Genomic DNA, 18,555 nt, shown 5'->3' with positions numbered 1-18,555 from the left:
GAAGCGAAGCAAAAAATATCATACCTGGCAAGAAATGCTTAACAAACGGACAGATAAATTAGTTTAATTAATCCTTAGGGTAATAATTCTACTACATATATTAGCATGATGACGGACAGGCGAACCAGGCGATTATAGAGTTGTACAATAGACACAGTTTTGTTAAAATGAAAATTTATTTCTTATATCTTAAGTAATAGCCGAAAAAATACGTATACTTTACGTTTCAGTCATAGATTATTGAAAAGAAGCTTCTATATTGATTTTTTTATCCAATGCACTGTTAAAATATTGTTTTATGTCCCCCCCTCTGAATTACGCCTACATTCAATAGCAGACGACCTTTCAAATTATTATTGGAAAAACAAAAAGGGAATTTTTTATATTTTTTTTATGCGTAAAAGTTGATTTTAAGGATTAGATTTTATTAGGAAAATTCTTTTTTTTATTGATTTTGTATTATCAAACGAATTAAAATAAAGCTTTGCATAAAAAAGAGAAAATAAAAACAAAATATTTTGTTAAAATCAGCTGATTTAAGTTTGATCCTTAAATATATTTACTACATTTTTAATTTGTTAAAAAAAATTTAATTATTCATAAAATAAGTTCTAAAAATTGGTTCACAAATACAAAATATTTTTCGTTAAAGTTTTAATAAAATATAATTTAAAACCGTATTTTTAAGGATTCAACTTTTGAAGAGAGTTTCGTCTATCCCTTCCCCCATTCCTTTCCCTTTTTCATGGGGTCTAAAGTTGTATTTTTGTTGACATAACAATGGAACTCAGAGTATTTTAAGGATCCAACTTATAGTGATTTTTAAAACTTATGGGCAGAGAGATTCGAACATAAGCAGACTTCTTTTCGAGTCATTGCAAATTGCGAAATAAGAAAGAAAATAAGGAAACAAAGCAGTATTATGGAACTTTTCCGTATATATGACTTCGCTCATTTACCACGCAGTTGGCTTGAAACTGCCTAGAGGTACACGGTTCGAGCCCTGTCATTAGAAATGATTAAGAAAATCAGAGTTTTCTTTAAAAATTTTGCTTAGAGAAGCTGTTTTTTTGTATGTTGTGTAATGAAATTTTTAAGTGAATAGCGCAGTTAGAAACAGAATAATTATTTAGTTTAGCTAGGATTTTATTTACTTTTTAATGGGTTTAAAGACTTTGAACGAAAAATTAAAGTGTTTTTGTTTGTGAAAACAAGGAAGACAATACAACATCCATATGTAGCGAAGCCAAACTAAAAGTTAAGTGTGATTAACGAACCAAGTAAGTTTTCTCTGTTAACAATATATTATATACTTTCTTCTTTAAAAAAGATTAGTTTATTGCCCCATATACCATTTGGTAAAAGGGCCAGTTCCTGAAATATTTAAAGATAAATGATGTTTTTTATGCATATCTGGTAGGTTTTTAAGCCCCTAACGAGCAAGGGGGTAGAGGGTTGACATTTAAAAAATAAGTTAGTTCAAGCCTCTAAAAGCTTAAATCTTCCCTGAGAAAACTAAGGTTAGGTTCATTTTAGTTAGGTTTTGCCCTCGGTGGGGCTTGTGGCCGGGTGAAGGGTTAACTTCTCATGTAAAAAGTTTGTCCATGACTCAAAAATTAAGTCCAAGAATTTCCAGGTCAAAGAGTTCCTTGGAAAACTTTGACAATTGTAAACAAAAATTTAGTTCATGCCTCTAAACGCTTAAGTCCAAGATATCTTCCAATTTTGTTAGAGGGTTCTTGAGATTTATACCCCCCCCCCCCTCTCTATTTTCCCTTACCTGATTGAATCGTAGTAATTTATCATGCCCCTTGTGCAAAATATCCTTATAAATCCTTATACTAAAGTAACAGGATGTTTGTCTGTCTGTGTGTACCGAAGGATCTCGCTAACCGCTAAACCGATCGGGTTCTCCTTAACAGGGTAGATTCTCATATGTCCTGGGAAGGTTTTTAACTATTTTGGGGGAGGGTACTACCACCCTCCCAAAAGAAATGACAAAAAAAATTGAAAATTTTCTTAAAATCTGGGAGACTTCAGCGTCAAATAAGGTGGTATCGTACATAAAAAATTAACTTTAACAAACAAAAACATTTAAAGTGCCACTAGAGGCCTCTAGGGGCGTAGCCGCTAGTATATACATATATTGACAAAAAATGTGGTTTTTTTCAGATAAAAAAAAGAATTTTTAACTTAAAATGTCCTCTCCCTTGGACGAGGATATGTTTGCAGTGGGGGCCGGGAGCTCCATAAGGGTCTTCTCCTCCCCCCAAGAATGTCTGCAATGGTGGAATAATAAATTTAAACAGGTATTTATTTGTCGGTGATTTTTGCTATGTCACATATTAACCCGCGAATGTTACGTAAGACGCTTGTCGTTGGGAAGGTGTTTTTTTATGGCCTTAGGGACCTACAAAACAATGGCCTCAAATTTATTTTCTTCAGGGTGATATGACCGCTATAGATTTTCGTGACTGGTGGAAGCAAACTGTGCCCAAACTCTTTAGTCCAGACCCAAGCATGAACTATCAAAAACCTTTCGAGCATATTGAAGAGGATGATGTACAGAAGTAAGTACCCCCCCCCCCCCCTTACCTAATGTGTGTTTACAAAGATAGAGTTTAACTTAAAGTCAAGAAGATAAAACATTATGATAACCGGTTTTACCCCATCCCTTATTCTCTTCCCCACTTTCAGATTGTAAGGGTGACGCAAATTTCAGACCCCAGATTTGGCGATTTGAGAAAAATTTATCTTTATATTATAGTGAATTAGATAATCTAGCAAGCATCGCTTTTATCTTATAGAGAAAAATAGTAAATCAAACGGCGAAAACTGAGATCTAAAATTTGCGTCACCCTGCCAATATGACGCAAGACGCATGACCGCTACGACCTTGGCATTATTTTAAACCCAATCTTTCCAAAGATATAGGAATAGGTAAATGGAAGATATTTTATCATTGTTTACCTATATTTATGTTCCTCTATAGTCAGATATCAGAAGTTCTTCCTTACATGAATGGATATATTATAACTTGGATCTTACACCAGATTTTCATGTTCTCTAATAAAGTGAAACACGAGGCGGGCTAAAATAACGATTCCCCCTTTCACCCTCTTTACCACAACCCCTCCACTCCTTCTGGATGAAGAACTGGCTGTGAACTTAACAGTCATTGTCTTCTCCCAAGAAATCTGCACCCCCCCCCCCCCCGCCCCTTCTGAAATAAAGTAACTATTTGAAATAGATACAGATAAAAACAATCAGTTGATGCCCAAGTTATGTATATTTTTGTTTAGAAATTTGTTTGATGTGTTGGAGAGATTCTTGTGCGACGGAGATCCAAATCATGTTTTCCAGATGTTGACTTCTTTCAATAATCCTCCTGCACAATGTGTTAAGGTAAAATATTTGATACAACCTTAAGTAAACCTCAAATAGGCAACCCCCCCCCCCCCCCGGCCCCCCTCATTTGTTTTCAATTTATTATAAAACTTAGATAAAGGGTCCTGTTTTTGAGTAGGCACTTTTGGAGAAACTACCATTCGAAAAGACGAACTTTTGGGTTCAAAGAGTAGCTTTGCTACTAAATAAAGGGTATTGTGCCTCTCTTATTGTAAAATAGACTGAGTAAAATACTGTATAAATCTATCAATGAAAAAACGCAAAAAAAGTTTTATTTTTTTAATTTGCGTATAGAAGAAATGCTAAGAAAAACAAGAGAAAAGTCAGGGAAACAGGGATAGGTTAATGAAAATAATATTTACCCATTCTCCATCCTGAAATATTTTCAATTATAGAAACACTGGTTTTCATTTGTGTCTTTAGGAGGTATTTGTTCTATAATGCAATTGATTTATCCCTGTATCACTATCCATGGCAAAAAAAAAAATAATTGTCTTTGTTCTATTGCACAATATGTTACGTTCTTAAAATTAAGGTAAAATACATTTTTATAGAAATACCGCATCTAATTAGTTATTAAGGATTTTACGGATTTTTTTCGGCATAGCATAGCTTAATGGGTAGGCTTTTGTCTATGAATTAATTTTCAAAATTAAATTCATGAAAAAATAAGGGGTGGGGGGGCGGGGTTCTGACACATTTGCGTAAACCTGGTATATAGGCATTATCTTTGGACTGAGAGGATAGGTTATTAAAGATAAAATCATTCTTATATGATGAATTTTCCCAAGTTTTAAGATTTTTTGGATAGGCGTCCAGGTTCCGGAGCTCCAGGCCTCCAGGTGCTCTCTGTACAGGTAAAAATTAAAAATCAAATTTTTAAAAAGAGTTAGATGTCAGCTTATGAAACAAAATATGTATGTTTTTTCTTCAAATATGTAAATAACATTCAAAAAGATGCATATTTTGTTTTATAAGTTGACCTCTAACTCTTTAAAAAAAAATATTTTTTTTTACCTGTACAGAGAGCACCTGGATGCCTGGAGCTCCGGAACCTGGAGGCCTATCCAAAAAATCTTAAAACTTTGGAAAATTCACCATATAAGAATGATTTTATCTTTAATAACCTATCCTCTCAGTCCAAAGATAAAGTCTATATACTAGGTTTACGGAAATGTGTCAGAACCCCGCCCCCCCCCCTTATTTTGATTAGAGAGAGAAGAGGAAACAAATATTTCCTTTTTTATATTTTTTGTTTGCTTGGTTATCAGAAAAAAAGTGCCAGGGATGGGATAATGTATGTTCAATAAATCTCTTCCCCTCCCCAAATAAGCATACACGTAAAATTCTGTCTTTTGTAAAAAAAAATATAGAAGCCTTGTTCCCTCCATCCTTGGAAATTACCTAATTATAAGTCAGCAAAAAAGTAATACATGTTTACATAACAGTTATAACATAACATACAAAATACCTTGAAATACAATGAAAATCATATGACCTAAATCGTTTAGGTTAATGTAGGTACTTCTTATTAAGGATAAAACCTTTTTTTTAAAACTATTTTAAATCCATGTTTTCCGACGGTTAAAACTAAAGTTTTGATATCGAATTAATAACTAGCGGCTTCGCCCATATAGGCCTCTAGGAGCACTTGAGGTGGTACCTATGGGGTTGAATTCGACTGAAAAAAATGATTCAGATTCTATACGGATTGTCACAGGATTCATCCAAATAGGATTTTGGAAAATATTTCCGAAACCGATTCGGACAATCCTTTATAAAAATACATTTTTAAACAGAGCACTAGAAAAGATTAGCATCAACATTACGGGCTGTTTTCATTGAAGGATTTTTTCAACGCTGACATTTGTAAATTATTTTTATAATACTTCAAAAATTACCTCAATTATTCTTCAGGTATTTAAATTTGGAGATCCCACATACACTTGCAGAGACTGTGCTCTGGACCCTACTTGTGTACTCTGCTTCGACTGTTTTAAGGTAGGTGTACGTTTCTATTAGGAAGGAAGGTGATATTGTATGGATATGGAATTATACTGGTACCCAAAGTTTTAGAACAACTTTATCTTGTTCATTGGTTTAAACACTTTGAGTACTTTATATAATTTTGGTTTAATTTAAATTGTCTAAACTTTTGAATCATTAATTTAAGAGTAATTTAGAAGGGTTAATTTTGTCTACCATTATTGGTGGACATCAATAAGTTATAAAGCTGTTTGTATTCTGAAACGAACAGAAAATAATTTTTGTTTTTCTACTTAAAAACATTATGTATAGAATTCCAAGCACGTGGAGCACAGATACAAGATGAGTACCAGTGACGGCGGGGGATACTGTGACTGCGGCGATGTTGAGGCGTGGAAAAAGTTCCCCGCCTGCCCTACACACGAGGCGTCATCTCAGGTATTGTAGGCAGGGATAGATAAATGTTGGTTAAATTAATATGAACACATTTCTTATCCCTCTAATTTTAGAATTTACTCATATTACTTTGAGGAGAGAATTTCCCCTGAATTTCAGTTCAGTTCAGGCGCGTCTCTCTTTTGGACTGTGGAGTCCAGAGAATACGGCCACCCTGCTCCTCCATGAATTCCTTTTTTTGGCAAGTGCTTCAGCTTCTCCCCATGTTAATTCCAAATTAAAGAGGTCCTTTTCAGTGCTCCGACGCCAGGTCATTTTTGGTTGTCCCCGTTTACGTTTACCAGTGGTGGGGTTCCATTGTAAGCACTTTTTTGGAAACCTATTTTGTTCCATTCTAAGCACATGTCCTAGCCACCTTAGTCTTTTAAATTTCACTTCTGCTTCAATACTATTGCACTTGGTCTTATCATACAGCTCAATGTTTGATATTTTGTTTGGCCAGAATATTTTGCAAATTCTTCTTAGGCAGCTATTGTGAAATGCATTAAGTTGATTTGATTCAGTTTTCACAGTTCTCCAGCATTCAGCTCCATAAAGAAGAACTGATTTCACATTACTGTTGTAAAGTCTGATTTTTGTTTTCAGAGCAAGTTTCTTTGAATTCCAAACGTTGTGTAGACTGTTGAAAGCAACCCTAGCCTTATCAATCCTGGTTTTAACATCAGCTTTTGAGCCATTTTCACTGCTGATAACACTCCCCAAATAGGTGAATTTGTTGCTTTGTTTCAATTGTTCACCATTTATTGTTATAGTTTGATCAGGGTTTGTAGGTATATTCATAATTTCAGTCTTCTTGACATTAACAAAGAGCCCGACTTGTCCTGCGTATTTGACTAGTCTATCTGTCTTAGCTTGTAGATGTTTAATTGTTTCTGAAATCAGTGCCAGGTCATCAGCAAAGTCCAGATCTTCTAGGTGTCCTAGTATGCCCAGCTGGAGACCACGTTTTTTGTCCTCTGTGGTTTTCTTCATCACCCAGTCAATGACCAATATAAATAGAATAGGTGATAAAATGCATCCCTGTCTAACTCCAGTGCTTATTTTAAAGAAATCAGATGTCTTATTGTTTCCAACTGAAACACAGGCTTGGAAGTTGTCATAAAATTTAGTTATCATAATTATCATCTTTTCAGGTATACCATAACTTCTTAGTATTTTCCAGAGTGTTTGTCTGTGTATGGAGTCAAAGGCCTTAGAGAAATCAACAAAATTTACATGGAGTGGCTTGTTAAATTCAACACATTGTTCAATAACTGTCCTAAGGGTGAAAATTTGGTCAACACAGCCTCTTCCAGCACGGAATCCAGCTTGTTCTTCTCTTAGTTTATTGTCAATTTTCTCATCAATTCTGTTTAAAATAACTTTACATAGGACCTTGCTTGGGATAGAAAGCAGCATAATTCCTCTCCAATTATCACAATTGTTCAAATCTCCCTTCTTAGGTAGTTTTATGATAATACCTTTAGACCAGTCAGTTGGTATCTTTTCTTGTCTCCAAATTTTATCAAAGAGATCAGTCAGAGTCCTAGCAGAAAGATCTATGTCTGCCTTAAGCATTTCGGCAGTTATCAAGTCAGGTCCAGGTGCTTTGTCATTCTTTAGACTATGTATAGCAGCTTTAACTTCTTGAATAGTTGGTGGTCTTGTGTCTATGTCTATTTCATGTCCTGGTTCTGGTTCAGCAGTAATTTCAGGTTCAGGTCTGTTCAACACTTCTTCAAAATGCGATTTCCACCTTTCAGCAACTTCTTTTTCTGTAGTGAGTAATTTACCATCTTTAGCCTTGATAGTTTCACCACTCTTTTTGTTATATTTGCCACTTAATTGCTTGGTTATGTTGTATACTGTTTTCATGTTACCGAAGTCAGCTGCTCTCTGGGCCTTTTCAGCCATATTGTCAATGTAATCTCTCTTGTCTTTCCTTGTGCGCTTTTTGACTTCTTTGTCTTTAGCAGTATATTCAGCTCTTAAATTGCCCATGTCAGCCAAATGTTGAGCATTATGAATTTTGTTTTTAAGCTTCTTTCTCTCTTCTATTTTGTTCCATGTTTCTTCAGAGATCCAGTCCTTTTTCTCTGGTTTCTTGTGTCCTAGGATTTCCTTAGCAGTAGATTGAAAGTTTTCTTTAATTGAAGTCCATGTGATCTCAGTCTCGTCATTTAGGTCCTCTAAGACTTGAAATCTATTTCTGAGTTTTAAGACAAATTCATTCTTTATCACTGGGTCCTTTAATCTTGAAGAATCATATTGTCTACCAATCTCACTCTTTTTATCATGGCCAGTACGCTTCAGCTTTAATTTAATCTTACTGACAACTAGTTCATGGTCACTGAATATGTCGGCTCCTCTATAGCTCCTACAGTCTTGCATTGACTTGACCCATTTTCTATTGATCATAATATGGTCAATCATGTTTCTTGTTTGTCCATCAGGTGTTGTCCAGGTATATTTGTGAATGTTTTTGTGTTGGAATAATGTACCTCCTACGACCATATCATTATTTAAACAGAATTCAAGTAAAAGTTCTCCATTTTCATTTCTTGTACCTATGCCAAAGTGTCCCATTGCATTTTCCACTCCAGTCCTGTCAGTTCCTACTTTAGCATTCATATCTCCAAGAACTAGACACATGTCATGTTTGGGTACTGAGTTTCTGATTGATTGCAGTTGATCATAAAACTCTTGTTTTACTTCTTCACTTTTGTCATTTGTTGGGGCATAGCACTGGATAAGGGTCAACTTGCAGTGCCTTGATTGGAATCTAGCCTTAATTATTCTGTCTGATATAGGTTTCCAGTCTATTAGTGAATTGACATGTCGTTTTTGAATAATTATAGCAACCCCATACATATGTTGACTTTCATGACCAGAATAAAGTATTAGGTGGCCATCTTTGGTTGTGGTTTGTCCTTGTCCTGTCCATCTACATTCTGCAATTCCAAGTATTCCGATATTGTAACTTGTCATTTCTTTAACTACTTGGGCTGTTTTAGTTGACTCATACATTGTTCTAACATTCCAGGTTCCTATCTTACAGCTTTGCTTAGAACTTATTGGTCCTGTCATCAAGTTGATAGCTTCCTTTCGGATTTCACCATCATCTTTCATATTCTCAGTAAACTGAGCATCAGTTCCAACAGTTCTTGTTTCATGCACACCTCTGGCTGTGTTAAAGCCATAAGTGTTTGAGGTTTTGTGGGTGGTTTCTGTAACTGTTGGAATTTTTACAGGTAGGATAGTTAGTCCTACGCAAACCTTTCATATCCCTGGAAGGAAGGGTGACTGGTAAGGGGAGGGACGTCAATATCCCCCAGTACTTCAAGAAGTACCTCCTGCCCTATTTAATGAAAATTCTTTTAAGATCATTTCCCATTCATTTATATTACAACCCTTAGGTATTTTCTTTACTGAATTCCTTCTTTAGTTTTGAGTTACCTATACTTATGTTTATTAACAAGCGCTTTTACAAGAAAAATATTTGATTTTGAGCATTTTCTGAGATTTTACAGGACATTATATGTTCAGGTTGAAAGTGTAGATCCCGTATCCAAAGTTCCGTTGGGCCTTCAGCTGCGGGCAAAACTGGTTTTCACAGCTGTTCTGAAGTACGCAGTGGAGTTGCTTACTTTAGACACAATGATGAAGGTAAACTGTTTATTTATTTCATGTTATAAGCGTAGCTACTCTATTAATGATAGTAGTCTGTACGTCATTACAAGCAAAGATGGTTTGCACAAATGTTCTTAAGTACCTATGTACCTAATGTTACTAAATTTATAGAGACTAACAATACTTTTTCTTTACAGCCTTACTCGCAAACTTTGTTTTGGCACCTGTGATTAATTCCAATACTTGCGTGACCATAACGTGACCTAACCTTTGTATTTCAGCTACCTGGAGACCTGCAGTACACCCCACAGGTTTTCCTATAGTGACCTAACCTTTGTATTTCAGCTACCTGGAGACCTGCAGTACACCTCAAAGGTTTTCCTCTAGTGACCTAACCTTTGTATTTCAGCTACCTGGAGACCTGCAGTACACCTCAAAGTTTTTCCTCTAGTGACCTAACCTTTGTATTTCAGCTACCTGGAGACCTGCAGTACACCCCACAGGATTCCCTGCACACACTGGATGAACTGCTGGACGTAGAAGACATGTATGCCACTGTCCTCTACAATGATGAGGTACTATTTATGATTCCATGAAACTATCTTATCGTCCTTTAGAGGAAATATAATTATAAATAAATTATCATAGAAATATGTCTGATCTTTTATGTGAACGTTCTGATGTTTTAATCATTTGTTAGCCATTCGACCATATATGTTGATGATACCCAGAATTTTTCGTTTGTTTGTAAGAATCTCACAAATTAATGAACTGATTGAGTTCTTGTTTTTTTTATGGAAGTTTCAGATAGGTCCAAGGAATATTTTTGGCTTAAGGTCTTTCCCACCCCGTTTATAACATAATAGTATGTTCTTTTAGATATAAAGTCTTTTCTTACAAGAAATTGCTTTTCAAGGTATTAGTTCTTTTTTTACATCAATTGTTTTATTGTAGGTGCACACATTTGATGAAGTTATTCCTACACTACAGAGAACTCTAGATATTGATAAAAACAAGGTAAAGTAAAGTTGTAGTTCCATGAAATGTATTTGAACTTACATTAATAAACTCAGTAGTTTTTTTATTTATCAAATTAAGGAAATGTTTGTTTATAAAAAATTAAACACACTTGCCTCATGCTTCTCCAGATATTTATTAACTGAATGCAATTTACAATCAGTTAGGGAGGTGACAATAGGCTGCTTATTACACTAGTCCCCAAAGTTTTCTTATTCGTTCGCTTAAAAATTGTGGACATTTTATTGAATTTTGATTTGATGGTTCATTAAGTTGAGTGTCTAAATGTTTCAATAACAAATTGTAATCTACAGATGGGGTAATTTTCTGTACCATCATAGGGTATACTATATACATCAATTTATCAACCATTGTCTTATCCCTTTAGATTCCTGTTTACAGTACTATATAGTTAAAATTTATCGTAGGCTGTTGGTTTTGCTTCCTTGATAGACAGAGAAGGAAGGTGTGTTGTCAAATGTGGTCAATATCAGGTAACATTTCTGTTAGTCTGCTATTTAATAAGTAGTAGGATGTGTGTATGTGTGTGTTTGCATCATATAGGACTAATATACATATAGCTTAGTATTTATATACAGTTTGCTTAAGTTTAGAGGAGAAAATGTAAAAAATATAAAGAGAGAAATAAGTATTAGCCATTTTATTAAAGAAAGGGATTTTTAAGTAAAATGAAAGGACAAATTGCGGCATAAATAAGATGGTTATATTTTCTTTAATTATACTTAATTTTTAGAAAATTAAAGGTATAATATGAATTTAAAGCTTTCTAGGATAATTCATTGTTTTGTATTTTAGGGCTGTGCTGAAATAAAAAGAAATATTGAACGTATCACTGGTAGGCGAAGTAAACCTTTATTGGTAAGTTTTACATGGATAGGTTAATAAAAGATAATTTAATATCATCCAATATTTTAAAAGATTAGTATGTGGAGGGAGGGGACATTAGACTGTAAATTACACTGGTACTCACCCCGTTATCTTATTTATTCATCCAAATCTTTAGTTACTAAATAATTGTGATTTTTTGGTTTCTAACTAGTAAGTAGTAATATGAAAATTTTTCAACAATAATTTTCATATACACAAGGGGTACCTATTTAAGTTTATTATCATTGGGGATGTACATCATATCTCTTAAGATACCTCTGTAAAATATAAATATAATAATATTGATCATCTTCCAATCATATATCTCTGAATTCAGATTACTATCTATAATACAAAGTTGAATGATGTCTGTCCGTCCGTCCCTTAAGATCTCGGTAACCACTGAACCGGTCGGATTCTACTCTTCAGGGAATATACCTACTGGTTCTGTGGTGGTTTTAGGCTATTTTCTTGGGGTATGGAACCCCCACAACCCCCCAAAAAACAAAAAAATACCCCACCCCCCATGTTTTCCCTGAAAATTTCGAATTTGTACTGGGGCAGCAACAGAAATATATTTTTTTTTAATTAACTCTCGGTGCAAAGCCCCTAGAGGCTAGGGGAGAAGCCGCTAGTTACAATAAACTCAGATAAATGATTGGTAAGCAGCCTAAGAAGATGTGTATAAAGTTATGTATTATGGAATCATCTTACTAATTTGATATTTGTTTTAGGTAAAAGTTGTTCACAGTCACGTGGTGGCGCATCAGGCAAGTTTTTATTTAAACTTTGATTTTTAAAAGTTTTCAAAATCTACGAATTTCTGGGTTAATTTACCTAAAATAATATGAAAAAGGGGTAAAAACTTACTTTTACATGCATTCATTATTTTTTCATTTTAAAATAAGATAGAGAAATATTTTCATTCTTAAATTTAGATAAAAACTTAAATTTCACAGGTATTATTTAACAGCTAATAAAATATTTTTTAGACCTTTGCTCTGCGACTAATTGAATGGCTCGACAAAACTTTAAAGGAAAGTGAAGGTCTCAGAACTATATTTGCAAGAATTTTAGGTAAATAATAGAATAGTGTTGCGTACTGACGGACAAACAAAGGGAGTTTTCAGAGTAGCTTGGCTGCTAAAGAGGTTTGATAACTAAGAATGGTTAAGTGAAGATTATAAATAAGGAAAAGAACTATTCAAATCGATTTAAAACGCTTTATATCTGTCAATTTTATGTCAGAACATTACAGTGAAGGAAAAGTAAAGCGATGAGGTTATTGATACAGTGAGGCTTTACTACGGATTACCTAACACTATTGTCTTTCAGTGGAACACGAAGTAGTAGCCACCAGGAAACAGCCCTCCATTCTTGAAGGTAATATTCTTATTTATTGTTTTTATCATATATAGAAACGAGATATAACAATAGTAGAGCAAATAATTTGGTATCAAAACTCATTTTCCCAAAAATAACTTTATTATGTAAGTTGTTTTTACTAGGATAGATCCAAGGGGGCGTGAGGGCGCTTTAGGGAGGGGGTGTAAACTTCCCCCCTAAAAAGGAAATTTGTAAGGTCTAACTCACAGCCTTAGCCGTTTTTCATCCCTTCAAGAAAAATCCCGTGCACGTTATTACTTGGAAGATCTAGAGAGGAAAAGATATTTTTACTCTGCTTTTGTTAGCTAAAATAATAATGTAGAAAATGAGTTTTTATTTCTCATGTTTCACAATTTCTATCGTGAAACTTTGTACTTTCTAGGACTGTTACGGGCAGACACAGTATTATGGAAGGCTGCGAGGTCTTTTGTACATCATCTGCTAATTACAGGTGAGCCAAATAGTTAGGGTATACAGTTAGATAGATAAGTTTTCTAGGCAGACGCAGTATTACAGAAGTACGATTATTATGTAAGCGAAAATAGCTAAGTTGGAAAGAGAGCATGGCAATAAGATGGGAAATAAGGTAGCAAGATAGGAACTAAGATATGCAAAGGAAAAGGTATGGTAGCCTGATTGAATGTAAGGTAGAAAAATAGAGAGTAAGTTAGCAGAATAGAAAGTGAGATAGTAACAAGTAAGATAGCAAGATAAAAAATAAGTTAGTAAGGTAACAAGAAAAAAAGTGAGAAAGTGAGATAGCAGAAAGTAAGATAGCAAGATACAATGTAAGTTAGCAAGATAGAAATTAAGGTAGCAAGGTTAAAGGTAAGGTAGCAAGATGGAGTCTAGGGTAGTAAGATAGAAAGTAATACACCTAGATAGATAAAAAGTAAGATAGAAAGATAGAAACTGAGATAGCAAGGTATAAGGTAGGGTAGCAAGATCTAAAGTGAGATAGCAACATTCGTGCAGAAAAATAATGTCTTACATGGTTTAATAGAAATTATAGATATGAAAATTTTTGTTACACATCCGGGAACATTTGGTAAAGAAATTAGCAATCAATTCATGTAAGATATCTACCTTTTTTAAGAGTATTAAACGACCAATTCTTTATTGCTTGATTCACTTCTACAAGAGAATGTTAAAATTAAAATATATCTTTATGTATTTTTTTCAGTGCTTTTGATGGATAATGTAAATAAGAAAGAATTTGCAACTATCTTCACAAAGAATTATGCTTCTATTGTCAAAGATTTTATAGAGGTAAGTTATTTTTATTAGGTAAATTAATGTTATATTCCATCCTTAGGTATACACATTTTCAGGATTTTACTTGTATTATATAATATCACTATTTCAATTTCCAAGATTATCTAGGTACTAGTTCTAGTTCTACCATAAAGGGATAGAAAAATGCTTACTAGTCTTCAATAATTTATAACTATTTGCACAAAGAATTATGATTCTTCCGTCAGAGAATTTATTTAAGTTAAACTTATGAAAAATATTACCTAAATGTATATTAGGTATTCTGGTAGGTATATTTTTCATTTTTTCAAGAAGTTTTCCAAAACCATCGACATTTTGTTAAGAGATACGAGAAAATCACTATTTACGTAAGATAAACTATTTACCCCAATCCAAGATAAATAGTGCCCAAGATATAATGACATGCAAATGAAAGATAATTTATCATTTGTTGTAGGATGACCACGAGGCTTCATTCAGTATAACAAGTCTTTCTGTTCAAATTTTCACAGTTCCAACTATTGCACACAATCTTATAGTCAACCAGGTACAGTCATTTGCTTAACAGCTGATTATCAGCCGTCAGCCAGCCGATAATTAGCCACCATAAAATTTATAATTCTATATCAGGCGACTGCATGGCTCTATAACTAAGGGCTCTGTTATAGGGCTGTGTTAAACTAAAAAAAAGGCATGAAAAGTGCTTAAAACCACACCAATTATTACATCTAAAACAAGGATGACATCTAAAACAAGGATGACAACATCCTTAAAAGCGAAGCACTTAAACGGTAGGACAAACGAACATTAACACTTATATAGTGTCAGAACTGAATAATCAGAATATAAATGTATAAGAGTGGAAGCAAAATTGTAAGTAAATTTGTTGAAAAACTGCTTGATACAGGATAATGTTTATGGACATACTTACATTTTTAGGGCTTGATTATAGAGTTGCTTCGCTTATAACAATATAATTTGTTGTCCCAGGAATCAACATACTAAAAATCAGATCAATCGGATGATTAGATCACATAGAAATTTGTTGTTAAAAAAGTAAAAAAATCAACATGTTTAAAATGGACGTACGGACATTCTTGTAATGATTATAGAGTTGCTACGCTTTCTAAGAAATCACCATGCAAAGTTTGAAATCTATAGGACAATTCTAACATCATCATGCCTAAATTAACGAACGAAGCTAACTCTCTGTGACGGACGGACGTATGGACCGACCCTAATTACAGAAAAGCCTCGCTTTTAAAGAATAGTCTACAAGTTTTCTATCTGAACGGACAAACAAACAAAAAAAACTGACTACTTTTAATAATGTTGTGAAAACCCAACCATTCAAAAATAATTTTTAAAACGAGAAAATAGAGGCCACTCCAGTTTTTCATTTCAACAACTTTACTTCCCTTGGGTAGGTAATCTTTCTGTTTGTGGGATCATAGTGACTTTTAAAGAGGGTTTAAAAAGCATTTCACTTTTAACCATTTGTGACATGTTCCAACTACAAATTAGATAGCTGCGTTCTTTAGTATGTTTAGATCATGGTATGAAAACGAAGTAGCGGGTTACGTCGCATTTTCACATTAGCTTTTGATAGGTTAGGTTAAATTAGGTAAATGTTAATGATTGGCCCACAGAGTTAGGAAATAGGCCCCGTAGGGTCTGGAAATAGGAGGAAAAATACTGTGAAAATACGACCAAACCCGCTACTTTGTTTTCTTTTCATGATTCCAAAGTTTTTAGTAGCGCAGCAACTTTACATTTATCCTTTTTAGGATGTTTTGTCTGTGATACTTCGCATTTTTATCTCCGTGTGCCAACAACGGTTAAATGCAAAGAAAAAATTAGAATTTGAACGTTTGACTCCGAATTCATTCAAACGAGCTATCCACGTTCTGGGCCATGGTAAGTTTTTTACTTATTTTTGTGCGTTCACTCGACTAATAGGCATTCCCACCCTCTTTAGTAAATCTGCGGAAAAGATAAATTCATCTTCTATTGACATATTCCTTCAAAAAAAGGTAATTGTATCATGTTACATTCAGTCAATCTTTAGTTAGCTACTTGATTTTTTTGTATATCATATTAAGGGGTAGCTCAATAGCAGGAATAAAGCATAGCCAACAAGCGAAATAAATTGAAAATGATATTTGGGGCACAGTTTAAAAGGTCGTCAATTCTAGTATGTTTTGCCCCCCAGCTACAGCTTAAATCACGTATGGGTTTCGTGATTTTTTTCCGAATTAGTTCCGTTGTTGGTAAATGCTGCCTGATTAGTAAGTAGATTACCTACCACAATTTAAAGAAGCAAATAAATATCTTAAATATTTAAAGGTTTACATTCACTGTGAAAAGATTTAGATTTACATTTTTTCTAGATTTGCAGTATTTGTTGAGTGTTCCGCCAGAAACATTTAATGATGACATCAGGAAAACATATTATAATTAGAAATTTTAATAATTTGTTGTTGTTTGAGCCATAGTGTTATTTCTTTGGAATAGGGATTAGATACAACCTCGTCGTTGTGTAGTGTACAAGTTCGAACCTCGGCCCTGATCGCTTAATAATTCAAGACGTTATGAATTATACTTAAAGAATAAGATAAGGGGGAAAGCATTAGCCCAAAGAAGCCGCTACTCATTGCCATGCACATTTAGAACTTCCAGAAAAGGACGTTTAATAAAAGGGTTGTAGTCTGAAATAGTTGGATGTTATAGCCTTGGGACCTACGATGAACCTAATAATGTTGCAATTTTAATAAAATTCCTTAAATAAATGATGTTTTAATAATTATATGTTTTGAAAAGACGTGGATTTCTACATGGATATTCCTTCTTGTTGGATATTATTCAGTCAATGCATGGTATGGACCTGCACGTCAGGTAATTACATTACTCATCATACACACACACACACACACACACACACACACACACATGGGTATTCCTTCTTCCTGGATATTATTCAGTCAATGCATGGTATGGACCTGCACGTCAGGTAATTACATTACTCATCATACACACACACACATACACAGACACACACATGGATATTCCTTCTTGCTGGATATTATTCAGTCAATGCATGGTATGGACCTGCATGTCAGGTAATTACATTACTTATCATACACACACACACACACTTGGATATTCCTTCTTGTTGGATATTATTCAGTCAATGCATGGTATGGACTTGCATGTCAGGTAATTACATTACTTATAATGCACACACACACACACACACACACACACACACACACACACACACATGAATATTCCTTTTTGCTGGATATTATTCAGTCAATGCATGGTATGGACCTGCACGTCAGGTAATTACATTACTCATCATACAATTACACACACACACACATGGGTATTCATTCTTGCTGGATATTATTCAGTCAATGCATGGTATGGACCTGCACGTCAGGTAATTACATTACTTATCATACACACACACACACACACACACACATGGGTATTCCTTCTTGCTGGATATTATTCAGTCAATGCATGGTATGGACCTGCACGTCAGTGCAGGTAATGACATTACTTATCATACCCACACACAGTTCGTCTGTATAAGAGTCTCTTTTTTTGCTGATTTCGGAGAAAATAAAGAGCTGAATTATTTCTAAAGACTCTTACGCCTCTTAGCAACTTTGTAAACTATTTTAGATTATACCTATATCCATTAGAAGTTGGAACAAAGAGGATAAATAAAGTATTAAATATAATATCAAACGCCCTGTTATTAAAAAGGATTGAAACTCTAGATATCTCTAGGGGCACTTGAGGATGGAACGGGTAGGGCACAGTGGGATTTTTGGTCATTTTTTAAATTTCCTCAATTTTGAGTTAAATGTCCCAGGGGCTAGTATTACCATTCAAAAGTTGCCATGCAACAGATTTTTTTATATACTACAAAATTAGGCAAAATACAGCCGTTTTGCTGAACGTGGTAAAAGGAATATTTAAAAAAAAAAAATTTTTCATTAAAATCATCATACATTGCTTTTCCTACCTTTTCCTTGAGTAAATTGGTGTAAAAATTCGATTAAATGATATGTAACAATATTTCATTGATATATACAGATGTTTCTACTTTAAAATGCAAAGAAAAATAAGAAAAGTTGTCATAAATCTGTAATTTAAAATCCAAGAACACCTAATATTGCATCTTAAAATAACATGTATTTTTTACGTTTAAAGGTTTTTCTCACTTGGGGCTACGAGTTGCCAAAAGTTATTTAGGCCCTGATTAAATTCAAGTATTCATAATTCAAGATTAGTTCATAACTCTTGGCAACTCGTAGCCCCAAATGAGAAATCCAGCTTAGAAAATAGATACTGTGAAGTTGTATAAATATAAATTAAATACCATTATGAAGTCAAACTACTAAAAATTGATATAATTTAATAACACACATATTTAATCTTTAAAGGTTACCTTTCCGTTTTTAATAGTGAAGCTATTCTGTAAATGATACGTCCGTCTGTCGGTACATCTGTCCGTTAGAAACATTATTAGGGAAAACG

The 18,555-nt window shown here is 34.0% G+C and overlaps 1 protein-coding gene across 3 annotated transcripts in view; it reads left to right on the top strand.

Annotated features, from left to right (window-relative positions):
• The first annotated feature begins 2,167 nt into the window (after window positions 1-2,167).
• The window catches only part of Ubr1 (Ubr1 ubiquitin ligase), a 74,598-nt gene continuing 58,210 nt past the window's right edge, over window positions 2,168-18,555 (top strand). For all 3 annotated transcript variants that reach the window (XR_013883968.1, XM_080176824.1, XM_080176825.1), the window contains exons 1-19: window positions 2,168-2,309; window positions 2,446-2,570; window positions 3,303-3,405; window positions 5,326-5,409; window positions 5,707-5,832; window positions 9,376-9,495; window positions 9,933-10,034; window positions 10,414-10,476; window positions 10,905-10,970; window positions 11,293-11,355; window positions 12,099-12,134; window positions 12,357-12,441; window positions 12,700-12,747; window positions 13,133-13,201; window positions 13,934-14,019; window positions 14,462-14,551; window positions 15,792-15,921; window positions 16,395-16,446; window positions 16,825-16,899. Coding sequence is in view for 2 of the 3 variants with exons in the window: in XM_080176824.1 (XP_080032950.1) it covers window positions 2,199-2,309; window positions 2,446-2,570; window positions 3,303-3,405; window positions 5,326-5,409; window positions 5,707-5,832; window positions 9,376-9,495; window positions 9,933-10,034; window positions 10,414-10,476; window positions 10,905-10,970; window positions 11,293-11,355; window positions 12,099-12,134; window positions 12,357-12,441; window positions 12,700-12,747; window positions 13,133-13,201; window positions 13,934-14,019; window positions 14,462-14,551; window positions 15,792-15,921; window positions 16,395-16,446; window positions 16,825-16,899 (1,634 nt within the window). In the remaining variant the exon portion in view is untranslated. The remainder of the gene's footprint in view (window positions 2,310-2,445; window positions 2,571-3,302; window positions 3,406-5,325; window positions 5,410-5,706; window positions 5,833-9,375; window positions 9,496-9,932; window positions 10,035-10,413; window positions 10,477-10,904; window positions 10,971-11,292; window positions 11,356-12,098; window positions 12,135-12,356; window positions 12,442-12,699; window positions 12,748-13,132; window positions 13,202-13,933; window positions 14,020-14,461; window positions 14,552-15,791; window positions 15,922-16,394; window positions 16,447-16,824; window positions 16,900-18,555) is intronic.

The sequence above is a fragment of the Acartia tonsa genome, chromosome 11 (genome assembly GCF_053477335.1).
Source record: "Acartia tonsa isolate MP-2025a chromosome 11, ASM5347733v1, whole genome shotgun sequence".
NCBI lineage: Eukaryota > Metazoa > Arthropoda > Copepoda > Calanoida > Acartiidae > Acartia > Acartia tonsa.
The sequence above is the reverse complement of the archived record's forward strand: the minus strand, read 5'-3'. Positions and strand labels throughout refer to the sequence as shown.